The 25,083-nt window shown below is 47.2% G+C and overlaps 1 protein-coding gene across 2 annotated transcripts in view; it reads right to left on the reverse strand.

Moving 5' to 3' along the window:
• Positions 1-17,066: 17,066 nt before the first annotated feature.
• The window catches only part of CCDC3 (coiled-coil domain containing 3), a 44,519-nt gene continuing 36,502 nt past the window's right edge, over positions 17,067-25,083 (reverse strand). Inside the window, exons 3-4 of one of the 2 annotated variants that reach the window (XM_076353771.1) lie at positions 19,424-19,706; positions 17,067-18,758 (exon numbers count right to left, since the gene is read on the reverse strand). In XM_076353771.1, the coding sequence (XP_076209886.1) occupies positions 19,431-19,706 (276 nt within the window). In that variant the 3' untranslated portion in view covers positions 17,067-18,758; positions 19,424-19,430. Of the gene's footprint in view, positions 19,707-25,083 lie in introns of both variants that reach the window. The other variant, XM_076353687.1, reaches the window with a different exon arrangement.

Genomic DNA, 25,083 nt, shown 5'->3' on the forward strand with positions numbered 1-25,083 from the left:
CCCGAAAAGTTTGTCTCGTCCCCCTTCTCTTTCCTGGCAGCTTGGTGCCCAGACAAACATTTTAGGCAGAGGACTCAGCACTACCTGTGAGAAGGACCATTTTCTCCCTACTGTCTGTCATGACATATGTGAGAAGCAGCCTTGGCCATCATGGCTGCCCTCCATCACCACTGGGTACTGCCTGTTGCCTGCACAGGTCCTTACCACCTCTTCCCCACTGGATTTCCAGAAAGGCTGCTGCATCTGCAGTGCATTTTCTACCCACTGGGCTAATGAGCTCTGTGTTGCCAAAGCTGCCTGTAACTTATCATAGAATCATAGAATAGTTTGGGTTGGAAGGGACCTCTAAAGGTCATCTAGTCCAACCCCCCTGCCGTGGGCAGGGACATCTTCAACTCGATCAGGTTACTCAGAGCCCCGTCCAACCTGACCTGGAATGTTTCCAGGGATGGGGCATCCACCACCTCTCTGGGCAACCTGTGCCAGTGCTTCACCACCCTCAGCGTAAAAAATTTCTTCCCTATATCTAGTCTAAATCTACCCCCCTTTAAAGGGGGGGTGGTTTAAAGCCATTCCCCCTTGACCTGTCGCAACAGGCCTTGCTAAAATGTTTGCCGCCATCTTTTTTAGAAGCCCCCTTTAAGTACTGATGGGCTGCAAGAAGGTCTCCCCAAAGCCTTCCCTTCTCCAGGCTGAACAACCCCAACTCTCTCAGCCTTTCTTCATAGGAGAGGTGTTCCATCCCCCTGACCATTTTCGTGGCCCTCCTCTGGACCCACTCCAACAGGTCTGTGTCTTTCTTATGCTGAGGGCTCCAGAGCTGGACGCAGTGCTCCAGGTGGGGTCTCACCAGAGCAGAGTAGAGGGGCAGAATCCCCTCCCTCGACCTGCTGGCCACGCTGCTTGTGATGCAGCCCAGGATACGATTGGCCTTCTGGGCTGCGAGCGCACATTGCTGGCTCATGTCCAGCTTTTCATCCACCAGTACCCCCCAAGTCCTTCTCGGCAGGGCTGCTCTCAATCCCTTCATCCCCCAGTCTGCATTGATACTGGGGGTTGCCCCAACCCTGGTGCAGGACCTTGCACTTGACCGTGTTGAACTTCATGACGTTTACATGGGTCTACTCCTTCAGCCTGTCCAGGTCCCTCTGGATGGCATCCCGTCCCTCTGGTGTGTCGACCGCACCCCTCAGCTTGGTGTCATGTGCAAACTTGCTGAGGGTGCACTCGATCCCACTGTCTATGTCATTGATGAAGACATTCAACAGTACCGGTCCCAGTATGGACCCCTGCGGGACACCACTCATCACCAGTCTCCATCTGGACATTGAGCCGTTGACCACTACCCCCTGGATGTGACCATCTAACCAATTCCTCACCCACCAGACAGTCCACCCATCAAATCCATACCTCTCCAGTTTAGAGAGAAGGATCTTGTGGGGGACCGTGTCAAAGGCCTTACAGAGGTCCAGAGAGATGACATCTGTAGCCCTTCCCATGTCCACTGATGTAGTCACTTCATCATAGAAGGCCACTAGGTTGGTCAGGCAGGACTTGCCCTTGGTGAAGCCATGCTGGCTGTGTCAAATCACCTCCCTGTCCTCCATGTGCCTTAGCATAGCTTCCAGGAGGATCTGTTCCATGATCTTGCCAGGCACAGAGGTGAGACTGACTGGCCTGTAGTTCCCCGGGTCTTCCTTTTTTCCCTTTTTAAAAATGGGGGTTATGTTTCCCCTTTGTCCAGTCAGTGGGAACTTCACCGGACTGTCACGACTTCTCAAATATGATGGATAGTGGCTTAGCAACTTCATCCGCCAGTTCCTTCAGGACCCACGGATGGATCTCATCGGGTCCCATGCACTTGTGCACCTTCAGGTGCCTTAGATGGTCTTGAACCTGATCTTCTCCCACAGTGGGCGGCTCTTTATTGTCCCAGTCCCCGCCTTTGCCTTCTGCGGCTTGGGCGGTAAGGCTCGAGCACTTGCCGGTGAAGACCAAGGCAAAAAAGTCATTGAGTATCTCCGCCTTCTCCATATCCCGGGTAACCAGGTCTCCTGTTTCGTTCTGGAGCAGGCCCACATTTTCCCTTGTCTTCCTTTCATCCCCGACGTACCTGTAGAATCTTTTCTTGTTGCCCTTGATGTCCCTGGCCAGACTTAATTCTATCAGGGCTTTAGTTTTCCTAACCTGATCCCTGGCTGCTCAGACAATTTCTCTGTATTCCTCCCAGGCTACCTGTCCTTGCTTCCACTCTCTGTAGGCTTCCTTTTAGTGTTTTTTATCTTTGTCCAGGAGCTCCTTGTTCATCCATGCAGGCCTCCTGGCGTTTTTGCCTGACTTCCTCTTCGTTGGGATGCATCGCTGCTGAGCTTGGAGGAGGTGATCCTTGAATATTACCGAGCTTTCTTGGGCCCCTCGTCCCTCCAGGGCTTTGTCCCATGGCACGCTACCAAGCAGCTCCCTGAAGAGGCCAAAGCCTGCTCTCCTGAAGTCCAGGGTAGTGAACTTGCTGTGCGCCCTCCTCGCTGCCCTAAGGTTCTTGAACTCCACCATTTCGTGGTCACTGCAGCCCAGGCTGCCCTTGAGCTTCACATTCCCCACCAGCCCCTCCTTGTTGGTGAGAACAAGGTCCAGCATGGCACCTGTCCTCGTTGGTCCTCTACCACTTGGAGAAAGAAGTTATCATCGATGCATTCCAGGAACCTCCTGGATTGCTATGCCCTGCCGTGTTGTCCTTCCAACAGATGTCGGGGTGGTTGAAGTCCCCCTTGAGGACCAGGGCTTGTGAGCATGAGGCTGCTCCTATCTGTCTATAGAGGGCCTCATCGGCTTGGTCTTAATGCCCCCCTGTTTTATGGCTGGAAATATACTGCTTCCTCCCACTCCTTGCTCATCAGTGAAGCCCATACATCGCGTCTCACTTGATGCTGGCTCCTGCTGCAGAGAAAATATCATTACTTATCAGCAATGTGAAGCCCCCCACCAGCCCTGCTCATACATCCCGAAACCTATTTCTATAAAGCATACAAAGAACCTGCTTCGAAGATAAAGTTGCGAAACCAAAGAAAATCTGCAGTCAACTGTAAAAATGATGAGAATTAAGCACACAGCAGATGAGGAATACAAAGTTCAGATCAGCTTGATCCCCAGCATGACAACACATTTTATTTTATCCCTTTAGCAGAACAGGGATTTTTGTCTCTGCGTGGGCTGTAACAATGTGACTGGAAAGCATCCATTGTCTTTAATTAAAACAGTGTGATTACATTTTCCTTTCTCCAGTCTGTTTAGCCCCTGAGTCAGTGCACAGAAATAGGTACCTGCCACGGGTGCTCTGAGTGCAGCACTAACCTTGCTCCATTGACCGGGGCCGGACCTGGAGCCCCAATAGCCTGTCCCTGGGCTGCCCACAGCTCTAACTGCAGTGCCATACAGTCTTAGATGCCGCAGTAGAAGTCAGCTGTCCCAAGCTGGCTGCATCTGAATTCACAATATGCATTTTAGGACAGTTGCAGCTGGTACAAAAAAGCCTCCTATGAGGTCAGACCCACCAGATCAGAAGGAGATATGTTGTATTTGCAAAGCCAACTCAACATGTAGTGTTTTAGTTTTGCCTGGAAGACGAAGTGGGCAAGGTTTATGTCCACTGCAGGATAGCTTCATATTTGCTGCCTTTGTCTGATGGATTTTGCGCCTTACTGAATGTGGTTTGGGAGCTGTGTAAACAAATGAGGAGAGGATGGACTTGCTTTTACTCCATGACTTCAATAGCCAGTAGCTGAGACAACGTGCTGGCCTCTCGTAGCAAGCAGCATCTGTGCCAGCTGCGTTTGGGGAGGCACCTGTGTGTTGTGTGAGTCATATGTAGCTGCAAGGCTGGGCTTGCATGATTGCACTCGCAAGGATGGGGCCGGGCAAGAGATGTCTGAGGTCTTGGGCAGTTGCCTATTGCCTGGCACCCTGGGGCTGGTCATGCAGCAAAGGTGCTCTGCAGCTGGGGTTTCACCTGCACACCAAGGAGTCCTGCCAAGTGAGCCACTCCAGCCCAAGACATGGGTCCAGCTGCCGTGCTGCTTTGCAGGGCAGGGAGATCCAGTTCCGTGTATGCTTCCTGGGCAGCATTTGATTTGTCGCTGGCGAGGCTTTTCTGGAGTTGTGAAGGACCACTGCCTGCATAAGCGTGAAGCAGGTGGATTCAGTGTAAGGGGATGTGTGAAAATTGTTTCCCTCCCCAGATACCCTGGCCCCAGATGACCCACATGGCTGCAAGGAGAGCAGCCCCTGCACCCAGCATTTAAGGTTCAATAGGTCCATGTCAAGCCACTATCAATGTATTATCTCCTCCTTACACTCACCTGCACAATTGTGCAGAGGCTGTGAAGGCTCCTGGTGGATGTCAAATACCTCATTAGTGGTGCTGATGTCTTCTGCCTCAGGCTGTATCTCAACAGGTGGGGTATTTGTTGTCTATGCTTGTCCAACATACCCTGAGTATAGAGACCTGCTGAAGCGTTCATGCGTGTTGCAGCACATCAGTGTATGTTATCCTCCAGATCTGGCACCTTCAGGATTTTCATCTGAATATGTGTACTCACCTGGAAGCTGCCAGTCCTGGGCCTGGGCACTGCTTGTTCCCTTTAACATTAAATTGCTCTTGGATAATAACACAAGATGAGTGTCTGATTCAGACTTTGGCATGAAGGCTTCTCCCTGCTTTGGTCAGTGTTGGTGCTACCAGGCTTCAAAGCCCTGTTCCTCATAGCTGGTCCTGGGAGTTTTGTACTCCTGACTGTGTTTTGGTCCAGGTCTGCGTGGAGGGTCCCTTGCCAGCCTGGGGCTTCAGCCGCAGTTGACAGCGTGGTGACAAGGATGGGTGCTGAGGAGGGTATTAAACCACGGTTTCTAACTTCCCATGGTCCATGTGTGTATAATCATGTGCTAAACCGTGTATTAGGTCATATATTAAAACCAGACACTGTCACCGAGGTGGCAGTATTGGCTGGCTCCACCCTTGTGACTATTTTTTAATGTATATATTGTTATCAATTTTGTTACTAATTATTATACTAGTGTTGATTTTAATATTGTTTTATTATTGTTCATTTTACTTTTTATTGTTATTATTTATTCTACTTTTACTTAGTATTATTTATTTAACATTTTATTTCCTTGGGTACCCCCTGAAATAAAGGAACTGCCCAGTTATCTGGGATGTCCCTTTGGCCCAAATCCCAAATAGCTGCCATGCATGTGTCTATAGGTGCCACATGTGGTAGCTGCTTCTGCATGTGCCTGTCTATGCCAGCTGTGCCCTCTACATGGTCTCAATGAAAGCACTAGGTGATGCCTGGGAAATCATCCCACCAAGGCTGTACTGGGAGGCAGCAATACAGTGGGGTTTAGCCCAGCAGCTCGGTCTGTCTCTGCAGGGTCTTGTCTCCCCCCCAGGGTGACTCTCTGATTTGGGAGGCTCTGTACTGCCAGCGATCTGGTGCCTGCATTGACCATCTAACGTTGCCCAGTCCCTGTCGATCCCCTAAGACTCTTTATCAGAGTCCCTATACCTTTTCCATAGGGTTTGCAGTCTGCTCCTATAACCAGGCCCCAGTCGCCAATCAATGTGAAATCCTTTCTCATTTCTTGTCTTAAATGGCCTTGTTGCTGCTGCAGGGGTTGTTAAACAGCTCTCCTCTTCCAGATAGATGTGCCTGCATGGCAGGGCTTGGGTGATAGTTATCAAATGTAATGGAGGACTGAAGGAACAGTGGAAATGTAAGATTATATTATTATATCATGCTCTATGCATCCCTTAGTGTGCTCAGCAGCTCAGCATCTGCCATTCCCAGTGATCAACGTGGAAACGCTATTGCAACAAGGCCCAGAGAGGCGGTATCATTGTTGCCTTGTAGAGGTGAGATGCCAGAAGGGATGTATGTAATTCTGGGTCTCAGATGGATTTGGTATGCTCATGACGTCTGACTGATGTTCAGGACCTTGTCCTCACAAATCTGATCCAAGTCCTTTATTGGAGACATCTGTCGTGGGGGATTTAAAGATGATTCTCCCCCATCATTTACGGATGATTCTCCCCCTCCTTTGTCCACCTCATTGACATCACCTTTAAGTGTCCTCCTGCCACCCCACCCAGTAGCTCCATCCTTGATGGAGGGGATGGATTAATTTATTTCATCTCAGCCACTCTCTGGCTCACAGTCCTGTTTTGTGACGGGCCATTTAAGTGCAGCATGGCTGTGGCACTAGGTGCGTGGTGGTTCATTTTTGGTGCAACCATCACCCACTTGTGGGAGGCACATAGATTATCAGGCAAGCATCTCAAACAATGGGGCTATGAGCAAAAGCAGCTGATACTGCCATGCCCTCTCATGCCACAGGGACACAGGAGGGGTTTTTTTCAGCTAGGTGAGCTTTCCTGGTGTTACAGGCTCCCAGGCATGGAAAACAGCCTTCTTCCCCTAGATCTCACTGGAAATGAGGCCAAGACCATTTGTTTTTGACCAGACTCTCTGTCTTGGAGCAATTCCAGATCAGTGATGCATTTTCTCTCCCGTTGGGTGAGGTACCAAGTGTGTGGCCACAGGATGGGCTTCCCTGGTGGCATGAGGATGCAACTACAGACAGTGCTTTCTGGCAGAGACTTTTAGCAAGTGGCACCACTTGGACCATCATATTGCACCATGTTACCCAGCTGCGGTGCAATGCCGGGGATCCCACCAGTGGCCACTACTGTGGTCCATAAGACTGGGCCAGTGAAGCTGGTTAAGAGGGAGACTTGGCTGAGTGTCTGCAGCTGAAGAGCTCTTAACCATTCATTAAAACCTACCTGAATTGGGGTGGATCTTCCACACAAATAGTAGATTTGATATAAAAATGTCCTGTCATGGTTTAACCTCAGTCGGCAACTGAGCACCACACAGCCACTCGCTCACTCCCCCCCGCCCCCCAGTGGGATGGGGGAGAGAATCATAAGAGCACAAGTGAGAAAAACTCATGGGTTGAGATAAAAACAGTTTAATAATTGAAATAAAATGATAATAATATAATAATAATAATAATAATATACAAAGCAAGTGATGCACAATGCAATTGCTCACCACCCGCCAACCGATGCCCAGCCAGTCCCCGAGCAGCGGCCCCCCCGGCCAGCTTTCCCCAGTTTATGTACTGAGCATGACGTCACATGGTATGGAATGTCCCTTTGGCCAGTTTGGCTGTGCCCCCTCCCAGCTTCTTGTGCACCTCCAGCCTTCTCAGTCGGTAGAGCATGGGAAGCTGAAAAGTCCTTGACTAGTATAAGCACTGCTCAGCAGCAACTAAAACATCGGTGTGTTATCAACATTATTCTCATCCCAAATCCAAAACAGAGCCCTGTACCAGCTACTAGGAAGAAAATTAACTCTATCCCAGCCAAAACAAGGACAGGTCCCCATCAGACTCCAGCTCTTTGCTCTGAAGATGGTGATGGTAAAAAAATCAGCAAAAATATTTAGAGAAAAATAAAATGTTTTTCAGTTGCAGACAGCCCCAGAGATGGTTGACGGTTTGGAAACTGTTTTTTCCATGCACTGAGGCAGAGACAGGCATCAGCACGGAAACTTTCAACCTGAACAGTGTAAATACAGCTACTGGAAGCGCTGTAAAATTACAGCTGTCCTGTTCTCCTGGCAAGCAGTGCTGGTTCCAGCCACAATTATGAGATCCATTTCTTGAGGCAGGAATTAGCTCTTCATCTTGTGTTTGTGGGGAGCAAAATGAAGCCCTCATTTTGTGTATGTGAAGAAGAATAGATTGTAATCCTAAAACTAGCCTGAATCACCGATATATGCACAAGAGAAGAGAGATCAGATTATAAGATGTTTTCTTTTACTGCAGAAAAGGTTTTCATTGCTGCCAGCTTCCAACTAACATGCTATACCTATTGGTGCATATTGCAATTTCTAACAACTCTGAAACAAATAATTTTAAGAGAGCATAACCCATGATCTGTTTTTCTCCAGCAAAAGCTGCTTTTCCTGGCATCAAGAAATGGGAAAAATAATTTATTGACAACAATCTGTGACATTTCCTCTTCCTTATCTCTTGAGGCCAAGTCTCCAGCTAGCAGAGTATTTCAGAAATAATCATAAAAGGAATATTACAAAGAAGAAACCAAAACAGTTGCCCTGTTCCCATGGAAATGCATGGGAACAGTTCAAGCGAGCACCCCTTCGTGATGTGGTCATGTGTAGGCATCTCATCCTCTCCGTTGTCTGCCTGGGTTTTACTGGCATGGCAGATCAAATAAATCCCTTTTGCCTTGGAGGATCTCTGCTTTTCTCTGGGCAGGGGAAGTGGAACAGAAATGTCATCTGAGACAAATAAGTGGTTGGGACAACCTGCTGCTCTGCGCTTTCCTCCTCCCTTCTTGGCTGGTCGAGCCCTTCCCTTGTGTGCCCTGGCCTTTGGTGCAAGGGGCCCTCTGTCCTCTTCCCAAGCCACCAGTGACCCTGCAGGAGCATCTCTGCCCGTCGGACCCACTCGCACCCTGAGAAAGGGTGAGAAAGAGATGGAGAAATTGGGCTGTGAAGGTTAAGAGAAGTGTGGCCAGCAGGTCGAGGGAGGTGATTCTGCCCCTCTACTCTGCTCTCGTGAGACCCCACCTGGAGTACTGCGTCCAGCTCTGGGGCCCCCAACATAAGAAAGACATGGGGTCCTGTTGGAGTGGGTCCAGAGGAGTGCCATGAAAATGATCAGAGGGCTGGAGCACCTCCCCTGTGAGAACAGGCAGAGAGATTTGGGGTTGTTCAGCCTGGAGAAGAGAAGGCTCTGGGGAGACCTTATAGCAGCCTTCCAGTACTTAAAGGGGGCCTACAGGAAAGATGGGGAGGGACTCTATCAGGGAGTGTAGTGATAGGACAAGGGGTAACATTTTTAAACTGAAAGGGTAGATTTAGATTAAATATTAGGAAGAAATTCTTTACTGTGAAGGTGGTGAGACACTGGAACAGGTTGCCCAGAGAAGTTGCGGATGCCCCCTCTGTGGGAGTGTTCAAGGCCAGGTTGGACGGGGCTTTGAGCAACCTGATCTAATGGAAGGTATCCTTGCTCATGGCAGGGGGGTTGGACTAGATGACCTTCAGAGGTCCCTTCCAACCCAAACCATTCTATGATTCTATGAATAACCTGAAATACTTTTCAATCCGGCTGTTGCTCCCCTCCTACTCTATGAATTCACAAGACAACCCGCAAGCTCCCTCATTGCTCTGCAGGAAGCTAATGAAATGCCTCTGATGCCATTTTTCTGCCCAGGGTCTCATACCCACAGAGCAGATTTGCTTTACTGAGCAGCCAGCAGTTTAAAGACCTGCTTCCAGCTGCAGGTCGAGGGCTGCCAGGGAGGCTGCGGGCAGAGAGGAAAATCCAGAGCATGTGGGCTCCAGCAGTGACTCAGCTGAGCAAAGCCCTGGCAGAAGCAAACATTTCCTTTGGAGCCTGTGCAATGTGTGCAGGGGCGGGGGGAACACAGCAGATGACGGGGCAGATACTTACAAACTTCAGAGACAGGATTTGACTGAGTCCTATAAAAATTGCCGTTTAGATTATGGCCTATCTGCTAGAATAAACAGAACAGAATAGGAAAAAATAAGTGTCAAAAATCCTCTCAGGTCTCCAAAGAGCGTGTCTACTCTGCAAGGAAACACTGAGAAAAAGCAATGGGTTTCCAGCCCCCGTTTGTATGGAGAGCACTGGGAGAGCTGCTGGGGGAAACGCTGAAGGTGGTGGCTTACCTGCCCAAGTGCTCGTCATCCTCTGTGCATGGCCACAGCAAAGGGATGATGTCCCCATTGTTCCTATAATGAAGGATTCCCCAGTTTGCCTCCTGCCAGGCAGCCTGGGCATATCAGAAGTGCCAAATCATGGCAGTCCCTGGGAAGGACCTGGGTTCTTTGTGGGGACTGTGTAAAGGCTTTCAATAGTTGGAGGCTGTCGAAAGAGTTCTTGACGCTGAGGAGCAGAAGAGACCTCCCTGGGCTTTGCTCCAGCCAAGAGTATATTTGTCCCATCCCTTTTGTTCAGCTAAATATGTTCCTGTGTGAATAAGCCATCCAAATTTTGGCACCTAATGCAGACAACTCTGATTCACCCTCTGCAAGGAGCTACATCCCTCACTGATGTGTTGGCATCTCCCCTCCCTGCCCCATTTGGGTAGTTGGTGATTTTAGAAACTGGAGCAGGGGCCTAAAGTCGAGGATCCCTGAATTTTCTTACCCAGACCTGCCACTGAACTGCTATATGAATTTAAGTGATTTACATGTGTCTTGGTGCCTTTGCTTGACTTTGAGTGGAAGAGGATCATGCAAAGCATTGCTTAAAGCATTTTAAGGACTCGACATAGTCAGTGGAAAGGTGAAGTATTTTGTTGTAGTTGTTCCCAGACTGTGATCTATGGGCTGCACTTTGGCAGCTGGTGACCCTCCAAAACCATGTGGTTTTGGGTTTCCTTTTGACTGCCTTCCTTGCAGAAAAGATCCCAAGAGTCTGTAAGAGCAATTAGAAATGGAGAAAAGGAGCCAGGCCACTTTTTGTGCTCTGGACGCTGACAGCGCTGGGTTGAGCTCACCTCTACTCTTCACCATGCTGCCAAGCTGCCACCCAAAAGCAATGCCTCCAGGTCAGGAGCAAGCTTGCCTGGGTCGCTCCCACCACTAAAGCGATCACTTGTTCACTGCTGTCCATGCTGGTGCTTTACCTGGAGCTAGAGCTGGAGCTATGCATCTCCTGGCCATCTGCTGATACAAAACACACACATGATAGAAGCTGTCTCTCCCACAAGGGTCTTTGCCAAGGGCTGCAGGTGAGCTGGGCATTTTTGAAGGAACTGGGCTCAGAAACAGTCAGGTCTGATTGCTGAGCCTTATTTCGCACTAATGCAAGCATGCAGTTGTAGTCTGCCACAACCTTGGGAAAATCAGCTTGTCAGCAGTATCACCAGTGGCTTGAATGTCATTACTGCTCCTGCCTAATGTGAGAGGAGAACTGAGTCCATAATCTGTATATGAAGTGGAGAGCTGGGTGCTGAAGACCGACACGTCTCACTGCAGTTCCTGCCCACTCCTTGCAGAGACGGAGCTGTGTCCTGGTTTTGGCAGGGATAGAGTTAATTTCCTTCCTAGTAGCTGGTACAGTGCTGTGTTTTGGATTTAGGATGAGAACAATGTCGATGACACACCGATGTTTTAGTTGCTGCTGAGCAGTGCTTACACTAGTCAAGGACTTTTCAGCTTCCCATGCTCTACCAACTGAGAAGGCTGGAGGTCCACAAGAAGCTGGGAGGGGGCACAGCCAAACTGGCCAAAGGGACATTCCATACCATGTGACGTCATGCTCAGTACATAAACTGGGGAAAGCTGGCCGGGGGGGCCGCTGCTCGGGGACTGGCTGGGCATCGGTCAGCGGGTGGTGAGCAATTGCACTGTGCATCACTTGCTTTGTGTATTATTATTATTATATTATTATCATTTTATTTCAATTATTAAACTGTTTTTATCTCAACCCATGAGTTTTTCTCACTTGTGCTCTTATGATTCTCTCCCCCATCCCACTGGGGGGCGGGGGGGAGTGAGCGAGTGGCTGTGTGGTGCTCAGTTGCCAACTGAGGTTAAATCACAACAAGCTGTCAATCCACTGTGTATGGATGGAGGAGCTCCTGGTGAAAGTGAACACATGCACAGATATGAAGAATTCAGCCTGGCCTCTTGTGACCCTACCAGCCAACTCCAGATCTCCTGAGATGCCAGGGACACAGTCAGAGCCAAAGTTGGTGGGAATGGGGCCAAACGCACTCAAGTACAAAATGCCTTATAGCATTTCTGATGAATAGTCTGCCCTAGTGACCAAGAAGAGAAGGACACACTAATAATCCCTCTCCTCTGTGGTTTCACAACTGAAATGAGATTCTTTAAAGCTCTTTAATTGGTGACACTGTCCCTGTGTGATGCTGCAGCTCACGGCCTGGCAAGAAAGGGCAACAAGCAACACACTGACAGGGTCCTCTTGAAGTCAGCCCAGCTTTTGAAGAGCAATGTGAGGGGACACGGTGCCTGCACACGGTGACGTGTCCCTACCTTCACAAACCAGAGTGCACAGGGTGGGCTGACATTAGCAGAGCAGATCCCATCCAGGGGAAGGGTGGTAGCAGGGTGCCATAGGGGGACATGGCAGCAGCTGAGAAGTGACTGAATCTGCAAGCTGCTGCAATGCAACTTCTGGCTGCAAAACCCTTGGAGAACTTCTTTGGTGGAAAAGAGGAAGGAGTTCATCTGAAGCAGAACCCCTCCTCCCAACACTGGCCCTGGCCACTTTCCTCCTCCTGCTTGCAGGGCTTGTCTACCCTAGTGTGTGTGATGGGGTGCTTTTGACTTCATTATGTTCATTGAGGTGGCCAGTTTCTGGGTGACTTGCTCTCCTGTAGGAGGACAGTATGCTGATAAATCTGACTTTCAGAAGCTACAGTCAGCAATCACCTGTCTGACACTCAGAAAGTTTCATATTTGTAGGAAACGTTCCACTCAGTTCCCACCTAATCTTAGATCTAGGTAATTGCAAGCAAAACTAGAACTCCTACATCCTACACATTTTATTTTCCAACAAAACATGGCAAGACAAAACCCACTCTAGACCCTGGTACCAAGAGGTTTGGGGGATTCAAGGGGCATGTCAGCATGGATGGCTGCAGACCAACCTCATGGATCCAACTGCCTTCCTTGCTGGCCAGATGAACCAAGCAGGTTGGACGCCGCATACCCACATGTCTGAGCTAATATGTGGTTTTCTGGTAGTATTTGTGACCTGGGCTGTGCCCAGCTCATGGTTAGAGGATTTTCCTCGATCTCTAGTAGACTTGTGCTGCTAACACAGCATCTCAGGTCTATTCTCATTAAAGCCACTGATTTTTCTCAGTAATTCAAAGCTAAGCTTAGAAACCGTAGCCATGCCTGCTGTTTGGACACTTTTCCCAAGAAGGAAGAGGTTTCGATGAGCTTGGAGGGAGCGAGTTTAATGTTCTGGCTTTTCCTCAGGAAGGTTCATTAAGGGCATTCGCTGTGGTTTTAGCCATGAAGCACTGCGAAGGCTTTGCTGAGCGTGTGTGCGTTGCAAAACCATACCATTTCAAAGGCTTCCTGCTGATTTTTTTGGGGCAGGGGGGTATAAGGATGTGAAGGGACTTCTGCCAAACTTTGTCATAATTCCAAAGCGGGAGTCTGCCAAAGAAAATGTCACTTCACTGATTATATTTTAATGTTGCAAAACAATTATTCCTGTCCCCTCCTCCCACCTTGTTCTGAGAAGTGGCTCCTTGTTTGTGAAAAACTTCAGTAAAAAGAAAAAAAAGTATTCATGAGGCAAACAACCAGAAGGGGAGTTGCCATTGCGCACAATTAACATTAACCAAAGCAGCAAGCAATTGCTAAGACACTGTCATCAGAAGAAACCATCAGGCACCTCAGGAATGGTGTGATGCCACCAAACCCATCTAATGGAAAACCAACCAAGTTATAGAATCATAGAATCATTTAGGTTGGAAAAGACCTCTAAGATCATTGAGCCCAACTGTAAACCTAACACTGCCAAGTCTACCACTAAACCATGTCCCTAAGCGCCTCATCTACACATCTTTTCAATACCTCCAGGGATGGGGACTCAACCACTTCCCTGGGCAGCCTGTTCCAATGGTTGATAACCCTTTCGGTGAAGAAATATTTCCTAATATCCAGTCTAAACCTCCCCTGGCGCAACTTGAGGCCATTTCCTCTCGTCCTATCACTTGTTACTTGGGAGAAGAGACCAACACCCACCTCGCTACAACCTCCTTTCAGGTAGTTGGAGAGAGCGATGAGGTCTCCCCTCAGCCTCCTCTTCTCCAGGCTAAACAACCCCAGTTCCCTCAGCCGCCCCTCAGAAGACTTGTTCTCCAGACCCCTCACCAGCCTCGTTGCCCTTCTCTGGACACGCTCCAGCACCTCGACGTCCTTCTTGTAGTGAGGGGCCCAAAACTGAACACAGTATTCAAGGTGCGGCCTCACCAGTGCCGAGTACAGGGGCACGATCACTTCCCTACTCCTGCTGGCCACACTAGTTCTGATACAGGCCAGGATGCCATTGGCCTTCTTGGCCGCCTGGGCACACTGCCGGCTCGTGTTCAGCCGGCTGTCGACCAACACCCCCAGGTCCTTTTCCGCCAGGCAGCTTTCCAGCCACTCTTCCCCAAGCCTGTAGCACTGCATGGGGTTGTTGTGGCCGAAGTGCAGGACCTGGCACTTGGCCTTGTTGAACCTCATACAGGTGGCCTTGGCCCATCAATCCAGCCTGTCCAGGTCCCTCTGCAGAGCCTTCCTACCCTTGATCCAAGCAGATCAACACTCCCGCCCAACTTGGTGTCATCTGTACCAAATCTTGACCCACCAAAAGATGATTCCTTGGAAAGACAGCATCACTCCTGCCCCACTACATCTGTGTTGTGCCTGCCACCCCAAGTATTAGCTCTGATGCCACCTGGGAAATTCCTGTTGGGATGACTTGGCCTGGTTTCCCTCACAGCCGATGCAACCAGAGCCAGCGAGCCCTCCCAGCAGTGCCACATATGCTGGGACGTGCTGTCCTGCTCGCTGTGTTTGTTTTAGGGGATTAGGAACATGCCTAAACCCAAGCACATGTTGAAAATGATGTTTCACACGCAAAGCAGTCTGGTTTGGAGGGAAACAGCAACGTTTCTGTGATTAAATGAAAATAATTGGGGTTAAATGGGGAGGAAAATGAAATTTCCTTGCAATTACTTGGATTTATTATAAGAAAGAATGACATACCTTGTCAGTTTTATCTGCTCTCCACAGTTTTCCCTTTATGATTTTTCTCCTACTTTTAGAAATGAATTTGGGCTCCTTTGCCTCATTAATGAGAGATTACCTAGCTGGGCGAGAAGTTTTGTGTATTAGAAATGGGCTTTACTGATACAGCTCTGAAACACTGATGTGCTCTTCTGTTCCAAAAACCCCTTCTACTAGGACCCAAACAGAATAACATGACTATTTCCCTAAATTATTGTTCAAACATATAGAAGTCGTTCTCAATGGTTTTGGTTTTAAGAAGCAAAGAAAGCTGCTAACATTGTCTGCTCTCCATAAATCCTCCTTTACTATATGATTCTTCCTGAGCTACCCAGGTAGCTACCCAGGTTAAATCAGGATGGTGCCTGGGATTTAAGAGAAAATAATAGTTTATTTTATGCACTTTGCTCTATAAGCATCCACTTTCAAAAAACCCAGAAAATCATATTGTAAAGTCTAAGGACAGAAGGTGCTTTCTGGGTACAGATCAGCTTCCGAAGTATCCACTTTAGCTCTGGTGAGACACACAAACCTTGCAAAAGTTTAACCAGTGACTGAAATAGCAGAACAGAGACCTGTGGTGGTGGTGAAAAGAGGAAAATCCCAAGATTTCCTTTCTTCTGTTTCCCTCTGTCATTCTCCTCTCTCTTCTCCAACCTGAAGTTCTGGAAAATATAGTTGCTTGTCATATGAAGCTACTCTAGTTTTTGGATTTTCCTTGTTGCCTCTTACTATACATTTCCTATTAGACACTTTTTTGGAGATGGGGAGTAACTGCACACTGCATCCCAGAAGTGGGCATACCTCGTACTTATGGCAATGTAATCATGGTCTCTAGCCCTTTCCTAACAATTTCTACCACTTCACCTATTTTTTTTTTTTTGATTGCAGCTAAGTGTTGAACCAATGTTTTCATAGAATGATACGGTGCAACCTCTCTATCTTCATGCTACTAGATTGAGCCGATTGATTGACTAATTGATGACTGACTGTATATAATGATAATAGCTGGCTGATGCCAGCTCAGAGCATCTCATTTCACATGAAAAGATAGGACCATTTTTCTTTTCCCCCATGAATATGTTTTTACATTACCTACATTGCATTTCGTTTATTTTTGTTGTCAGACGCTCACTCAGCATCACTCAGCTAAGTCGACTCTTTGTTACTGTTCATACCCATTTGCTCTCTGTCCCTGCAATTTGTTACTATTCATTTTGCTCCTTCACTTCGTCTTGTCATCCTCTGGATCCATCAGGAAAAACTGATTTCGGCCATAAGAGCGTCCCTAAATTCCTCCACGGTGAACACAGATGCTAAAAAGCCCCTCCTTGCCTCCAGTTCTGACTTCATCTGCCCTGGGAACCCCTAGCACTGGCCCTGCAGGCGTTCTGGCAGCCTTCAAGCTCCTGATGTGTTTGCAAAAGCAATGTTATTAATTTGTAAAGCATCTTTGAACTTCTCATGGGGCGCTGCCACATTTGGTGTTGTTTCTAACCAATTGCTTTCCTCATTTGAACACTTCTGCTTTCTTTTTTTTTTTTTTAACTTTTTTTTCCCCAGGATGCTTTTTGGGTTTCTATACCATCTCTTGCCAACCCATCTAGCTATGTCAACCTCCTCTGCACTTCTGCACCCCAGTGTCTCCTGCATAGCTCTTCAAGAGAAACATACTCAATCACGCCTTTCACATTAATTTGGAAAATGAAATTTTGCCCTTTTTGTGGGTTTCCAGATTAGCTGGTCCCTGAAATAGCTACAGAGTGGGTCTAAAAATTAGTGTCTCTGTCAGGACCTATGTGATGTATACCAGCCTGGATGGATGTAACCCAAATTCCTCTTCACACACGTTTCCTGCCTGTACAGCCTCCCTGGTCGCTCTCTGGATACTGTCACCAGCAGGGACAGGCAATTAACGGTGACACTTTAATAGCATTTTTATTTGGGCTTGGCATCCCCTGTTACTTGTTGAGAGGGTTAACTTGTGATCTGATCTGACTGCTAGTCCTTATCTCTGGAAATGATCCAAAACCAAGCAGGAATGAAAGGAAAAAAACTCACAAGGAAACAACCTTTTTTGGTTTTGTACCCAGAGGGGACATTTTGTGTTGCATTTGGATTTTGCATTTGGGGGTTTTGGTTTTGTTTTCTTTGCAAAATAACAAAATTCTCACAAAACCGACAAGGAGAACAAAATGGTTTACTTCTTTTTTTTAAGCTAGAGAAAGGGGGAAATAGGAAGAAAATTCCAATCTTTTCATCAAGATACAAAAATATCAGCCAAAAAAGAAAGTTTTTCAACACTGTGTTTGGAAAATTTGTAAGAATAGCAAAGATGTAGCTATATTAACTATACTTTCTCAGTTTTATACAAACATTTATAAAACATGAATGAATAACAGAGGGAATATTTTTATTAACAAAAAATTAAAACACAAGCTTTTAATACCTATACCAGGAAAAACAGTTCATTTATTTAAACAGCAGTTTAGAAATGAGAAACAAACCCCCCCAAATTAGTTACTTTCCTATGGATTTAGGTTTTGAAGTTAAAATCTCTTGATAGCTTCTAGGGAAGCTTTAGGTCTGTAGTAATTCTCAGGAAACAGCATTGCTGACTACAGCACAAAACAACTCAAATTGTGCTGATTCGGCAGGCAAAGCCTTTGAAACCAGTGGAGCTTGTGGAGGAGTCAGAATCTTAAGAAATGCCAATATTTTTTCAAGAGGGGGGAGGAAAAAAAAAAAAGAGCTCTATTTCCAAAAGGAGCAAAACTGGAAGGTAATTAAACTCAGCAGCATCCTAGAAGCCAACACAAGGCTTAACTTCTGAGTTCAGCTTGGACTGAAGCTCATGGTTGAAAGCTGATATGGGCTTTTCCTAGCACAGGGACAGTCAAAGCGTGGTCCAACAGGGCTGTAGCCTGGATATACTCTAATTTTGAGTGCTGAGACACAGCATGGAGACCATGCAGTGATCTGGTAAAGTGTAGAGAGTTAGGAGCAGAGCGGTGGTTTGCACACTGTTATTTCTGAGGGCCTCACCTCTATGTTAGAGATCATCTGGATCGGTCCACCTTGTACAAATCGGGTTTAGCCCTGGCAAATTGTCAGTGTTGCCTGGGGCTGGGCAAGGGCCGGCTGCCCCCGTCAAAAAGCATGAAGCATATCTGCCCTTGGGTCTCATGCTTGGAGTAAGAAAAGCTATTTTGAGAAGGGAAGAAAAACACAAAAACTCTTCTACTTTTCTCTCCTTATGGTGCACTTGTTATGAAGGAAGGTTGGTTGAGTACCAAGACCCAAGACGTGCTCTGGTACATTAATACAGCTGAAAATGTTATCAGCCATGGATACTGCCTTAACCTATGCTGCTTGAGCAGAAGGCAGTTTGTAATGTGTAATAAAAGACATGATGGACTTTTTTTTTAATGAGATAACCAAGAAATGGGATTTACTTCATATTTTAAGAAATTAGACTATATCAAATGTGTAATAAAAATATTTTCTATAGGATTTTAAAATATATACATATATAAACTACCTTAATTTTTAATGCCCTGTTGATATTGATGTGGTCTCTACAGTATCTAAGTGTAACTAAGTGAGGCTGCCCAGCAACCTCCATTATACCTCAAACAGTGATAACAAAACTTGAAGCCTTGTCCACACTGTAAATTAAACCTGCGTGAAAACGGGATCTGAAATTGTCTTCCAGGCCTGATCCAGCACCCATTAATAGTCACACTAAGTCCAATCCTGACTGCAGGAGCTGGATTAGGTCCTAGACACAGTCCCAAAATGACGTGGTTTCCAACCCTGTTGGCTGGGCAACGCTGAAGGCACCTGAGGGAGTTACTGTGACCCTTGAGGCACTTCCTGGTAAAATAAAAAATATTAGATATTTTATTTAGAATATTTAGGGATATTTAGAAACAGTCTTAAGACAATCTGGGAACATCTATACTTCACTTTGAAGAGGGGCCCAAACTGACTATGTGTCCCGGACATAGCCTTTGCTCAGACACTGGTTGTAGACTTTAGTAAAGCTTAAGGGAGGATGAGGGCTTGGGGGTGATGATGGAGCAAAGAGCATTCATGCCTGCATCCTTCCTACAGCATCCATCTCCACATATCCCCCCCAGCCTTGCTTGCCCAGCCCATGTGGAGGAGGTAAGTTGGCACCAGATCCTTCCACGAAGAGCTCCTGTGTCAAGTGCCTGCAATGGCCCATGGGGCTGAACTGGCACTTTCATCAAAGGCAACCTAAAATTGGTGATGAGGGTGAGGCGGCATAAGGGCTGAGAAGCACAGATTACAGTCTGGCCCTATGTCCACCGAGGACAGCGAGGACATGGCTTTGGGCTGTGCCTCCAACACCCAGCCAAAGACGGTTTGCATTCCTGTTTAATCTAGCACTGTCTAAAGCAAGTTCAGATTCATTTTCCATGCAAGGTTTGAAACACAGTGTAGACAAGGTGTGAGGGCCAGATCCTGATCTAACACAGGCAAAATTCGCCATTCTCATTGGCCTGAGCACTTACCCTTGCATTATACTTTAAGGTAGGTAGCATGGGAGTTCTCCTGCTTCAAAGAGTTAATATAGGGGATTTGACCACCTGCAGAGGAAAGTTTCTCGCTGAGCTTTCGGTTCATCTGCTCCATGTGCCGGGTGTTCTTCCTGGCTTGCCGGAGAGACCTCTTGACTTTCTTCACCCGATCTCGCAGCTGTTTGTTGCGCTTCTCCAGTGTCGCCACCTTCTGCTGCAGCTTCTTCACTCTGTCCTCCTCCTCAAATAGGGCTTTCTGGACTGAGGAGCACATGAGCTGAGGGGACAGCAGAAACAAAATAGGAACAGGTGAACTTTACACAAAAACTCATTAAAGCAAGGGTTAATTCAGGTGTTCCTCAAAACACCTCACAGCTCTTCAAAAGTAGAATGCTTTTTTTGGAAGTTCTGTTCTTTTTTTGTACCTTTTTTAGTAAAATCCTCTCTTTTACTTCTGTATTCAGATAAGACCCCAAATTGTATATCTTAATGATACTAGTGATTCACAATTACTTTTATGAACTGTTTTGACAGACCTGTCCAGCCCGCTGAGGCTACATTGAATTTATGGAGGAAGGCTGCCCTATTTCTGATACAAAACTGGAGTTCAGGCCAAGGGGTGTCACTATTCATAGAATCATAGGATGTCTCAAGTTGGAAGGGACCCATAAGGATCATCAAGTCCAACTCCCTGCTCCTCGCAGAACTACCTAAAACTAAACCATATGACTAAAAGCATCATCCAGACACTCCTTGAACTCTGACAGGCATGGTGCCATGACCACTTCCCTGGGGAGCCTGTTCCAGTGACCAGCCACTCTCTCAGTGAAGAACCTTTTCCTAATGTCCAACCTGAACTTCCCCTGACACAGCTTCATTCCATTTCCTCGTGTCCTATTGTTTCCTATTGGAAAACTCTAGATTTGATTCAGCTTAGCAGCCCTTCAGAAACTCCAGATTTTGATGTGAGCTTGCCCTTTGCTTTTTATGTTAACATGTGAGCAGTGTTCCCCAGGGCTCAGTACTGGGGCCGGTCTTGTTCAATATCTTTATCAGCGATCTGGATGAGGGGATCGAGTGCACCCTCAGTCAGTTTGCAGACGACACCAAGTTGGGTGGGAGTGTTGATCTGCTCGAGGGTAGGAAGGCTCTGCAGAGGGACCTGGACAGGCTGGATCGATGGGCCAAGGCCAACCGTATGAGATTCAACAAGGCCAAGTGCCGGGTCCTGCACTTCGGCCACAACAACCCCATGCAGCACTACAGGCTTGGGGAAGAGTGGCTGCAAAGCTGCCTGGCGGAAAAGGACCTGGGGGTGCTGGTTGACAGCCGGCTGAACATGAGCCGGCAGTGTGCCCAGGCGGCCAAGAAGGCCAATGGCATCCTGGCCTGTATCAGCAATAGTGTGGCCAGCAGGAGTAGGGAAGTGATCGTGCCCCTGTACTCGGCACTGGTGAGGCCGCACCTCGAATACTGTGTTCAGTTTTGGGCCCCTCACTACAAGAAGGACGTCGAGGTGCTGGAGCGTGTCCAGAGAAGGGCAACGAAGCTGGTGAAGGGTCTGGAGAACAAGTCTTCTGAGGGGCGGCTGAGGGAACTGGGGTTGTTTAGCCTGGAGAAAAGGAGGCTGAGGGGAGACCTCATCGCTCTCTCCAACTACCTGAAAGGAGGTTGTAGCAAGGTGGGGGTCAGTCTCTTCTCCCAAGTAACAAGCGACAGGACAAGAGGAAATGGCCTCAGGTTGCACCAGGGGAGGTTTAGATTGGACGTGAGGAAAAATGTCTTTACTGAAAGAGTGGTGAAACATTGGAACAGGCTGCCCAGGGAAGTGGTGGAGTCCCCATCCCTGGAGGTATTTAAAAGACGTGTAGATGAGGCGCTTAGGGACATGGTTTAGTGGGCATGGTGGTGCTGGGTTGATGGTTGGACTCGATGATCTTAAAGGTCTTTTCCAACCTTTATGATTCTATGATTCTATGTGAAATAAGGACAGCACCTGCAAAACACAGAACTGGTTGGTTTTGCCTTTTCAAGAACTGAGTTGTCTTAAATATTTCATTATATGGATTTCTTTCAGATGAAACCCTAAAGGGTAAAATCCCAGCAGTTTCTAGGAGCATTCAAGATCCTATAAGTTTAATAGAAGTGATTTTTTTGGGCGGTCATTGGCTGAAAACTGCCCCTCCCATTCTACTCACTACCAACTTACTGCAATATTGTCCCCAGCAGGGACACCAAGCTCTTGGTGTCCACTCATGCCTGTGGCTCTTAGATAGGCAAAAAAAAAAGGAGCCAGCTTCAGAGGTGCTGCACCCAAGGCATCACTAGAAGAGCAGCTCACAGGGCATTTTCAATTCCCCTGGGTTGGATGATGGTCCAAATGCAAAACATTTGTTGGACAATTGTTATTCCTCAATTACCTCAGCCTAGGATGACCCAGAGGTCTACCTCATCTCAGCTGTATGTGATTGCCATGTCTACAGTCTCCTATTTCTGACTTGCTTCCTGTTCGTAGGTGCAGCAATAGGAATAGGATGAGAAACACCAGCTACAAAGGCTGCTGACTGGTTTCAGTGCAAAAGAGTTGTGCTCCTGACGCACGGTGTTACATGGGACGGGATTCAGCTGCCTTCTCTTAAGCAGCTAAAAGTGACCCACACATCTGGGCTCCTCTCTTTCGGTTTCCCCTGTAATGTCTGCAGGGAAAGACACCCTTCAAGAGGGTGATCTCCACCTCCTAGGGCAGTGGGAGGAATCACCCTCTGAACACAAGTCTCTTGTTTCACTGACTACAAAGGCATCAAGTTCCTCATTTTCTGCCTGGGCAACATTTTCCAAGCAGAAAAAGAGGAGGTGCCTGGGGCTCAAGGACAGCCCCACCATAAAGTTTCTGGTCTAGAGGAGCCACCACGGAAACATATTTCTGCACAGGGTGATGTCCCTCCTTACTTTTTTTTCCTACAAAAAGCATCCTGAGATATTTTATCGTGCAAATGGGACTTTCAGCTGATTGCTGCACTGGTGTGCTGCGAGGAAAGGCAGTGTCTTGTGCTGGATTTATCTCCTATATATATCTACATTTTTTTTTATGTGTGTCAAGCACTCCTGGAGCCTGGATGGGCTTTCTCTGGCAGAACATTTGGAACAGACAGGGAATCTAAATAAACAAGTAAATCCTCACTGTGATGATGAAGGATTACATGTTTCTTTCCATCTTACTTTGTAGTATTTTCAACAACTGAAAGTAGGGGAGGGAGTCCACTTTGATGATTAACATTTAATTTGCTTTGGAAACCCCCAGCAGCCAAAAACCATGGCCAGTCAACACAAACACAGCAACTGCTTTCCGTCCCCATAAGCTCTTGTTTCTTGTGCGGAAGCACTGCAAGGCTTTGCTAAAAGGCAAATGCTTGCCCCGACCATCCTCTCACTAGGGCTCTTTTATAAATGCGTGCTAGGGAGACTGGGAGCTCACAGATAGAGGGACAGAAATTGCACTGAAGAGGAGGGAATTTGGTTTTGATCATAGCTCATTCCAAGTGCTATTTGAAAACAGCCAGCACCTCTTGGCTTTTGTGTTTGCCAAACCCTTGCAAAACTTCAAGCAGAACACTTCTTGAATCTAAATCCCTGCAAAGGAGAGCATTGAGTTAGGAAAAGATGTTTGTTGGGAAGACAGGAGGTGGAAACTCTACTTTATGAGGGATTTCTTGCATTTTCCATTGATGCAGTGATAGGCATGGCATACGACAGAGTCCAGTGCGGAGGAACAAACAATTCATGCAGCTGAAGTGTGAGGTTGTGCAAACCCAATCGTGTCTCATCTGTCTGGGCTGGCTGGTGAGGGAATGGTAATGTCTGATGGCAAACATCAGGGATGGCATTAGCCTCATCCCAGAGGCACTCCCAAACCTTTTGAGCTTGGTCCTCTGTCAGCTTTACAGAGCCACTCAGAAACTTCTCAAACGCCATCAAAAAGCTAGCCAGCTCATTTGCTTATGCTGTTCCTCTTCCAGGTCTTCACTCTCCAGTCTGAAACCCATGGTTTAGTGCTTAAATTATCTGGAGATATCCAGAGAGATCACTGGAACAACACAGTTATAAAAAACTGAGGTAGTGTCAGGCGTGCACAGCTTTGCTTACCAACACGGCAGCTGATAGGAAGAGCCTAGCTTGATAATCGGATGCCTGCCTGCAATCGCAGGACTACCAGCCGAAGAATAAACTCTTTTCTCCTTCTGCATGGGGGAAAATAACAAGGTGGGGTTCTCACATTCTCATCAGCTGGTTACAAACAGCATTTTTCACAAAGCTCTGCAGTGGGGATGATGTTTAAATGTGAGTGCTGTCCTACCCTTGCTGTTACTGCTAGGGCTGCGGATCACATGGGTGCAACCAAGTTATTTTTAAACTGGTGCTGAGAACTGTGTAACTACGACAGCTAGGAGCTCAGCACAGCCTGTATAACTAACCCAGCTGCTGAACAAATAGGTGAGAAGTTAGCCAGCCCTCGGTCCGTGTTGCTACTTGAATACTTCTTGTTTACAGCCAGATGAGATATCCCTGCATTGCACAGTCATTCCTATGGAGCATATCTACAGACAGGAATTTCACACCCCATTTTGTCTGGTCTCACACACTCATAAATGTGCACACTTTGCACTTGATGACCATCAAGACCAGACCTTAGTCCAAAGGCATTGCTAAAAGCTACAGAGAACTGGATTTTGTTTCTGGGAATGGCCTGTGCTCCCATTCCCCACCACAGCTTGCCATGTCAGGTACACTAGAGGAGGTAGGTTGGGGTTTTTTTATGCAATATTTAAGGGATAATGAAATCTCCATCCAGCAAGGTAAGTCACTGAGGACCCAGTTCCACTTGGTGCCACTGAAGGAAAGGATGGGAAAGGATGGATAGCTGACAACTCCTATTCCCACAAGGTATCAACAGCAGACAGTTAAGCAACAGCTCTGAAATGCCACACTTAGCATGGCATACATGCCCACAGACATGGGGGAAATGGAGAGAAGGACCAGGAAATGGCTCCTCAGAAAAACTTATAGGTTACTTTTCTAGGTTTCCTTCAAAAGTTACATTCTCTAGTGACCCACGTTTCACAAGAGTTGTTTGTTCTGGAGATCTCTGCTTGTTCCACAGTTTTTTTAGCAAGGCATCCTCAGCAGTGGTTAAACTCGTGTCCAGAGCAGTACCAGGAGATGTAACAAGAAAGGTAGCACAACAAGAACCATACAGTTCCTTAGGATTTATCCCAGACAGCCTACAGCTGTGAAACTACAAATTAAATATATTTGAGTATTTGTCTGAAACATCCTGTCACAAATATACCCAGTTTTAAGTTTCACCACATCTAGATGATTTACAAAATCTGTCCATCTGCCAAACAAATTAGCACTGTAACAAATCAAACTGATTTTCTGAGTGTCACATTACAGCCATGCAAGCCCTTTACCAAACACCCTGAATTGACGTATATATACATTTGTCTGATTGACAGACACACATCTGCCTTCTATAAGCTTCATTAGAATGGGTCAGTGGCTAGGAAATGCCCCATGGATAAAGGTGCAATGGTAGTGTTCATCCACCACAAATTGTCCATAAATGGCTGAAGTTAGCATTACAGAGCTCAAGT

The sequence above is a fragment of the Aptenodytes patagonicus genome, chromosome 1 (genome assembly GCF_965638725.1).
Source record: "Aptenodytes patagonicus chromosome 1, bAptPat1.pri.cur, whole genome shotgun sequence".
NCBI classification, from domain to species: domain Eukaryota; kingdom Metazoa; phylum Chordata; class Aves; order Sphenisciformes; family Spheniscidae; genus Aptenodytes; species Aptenodytes patagonicus.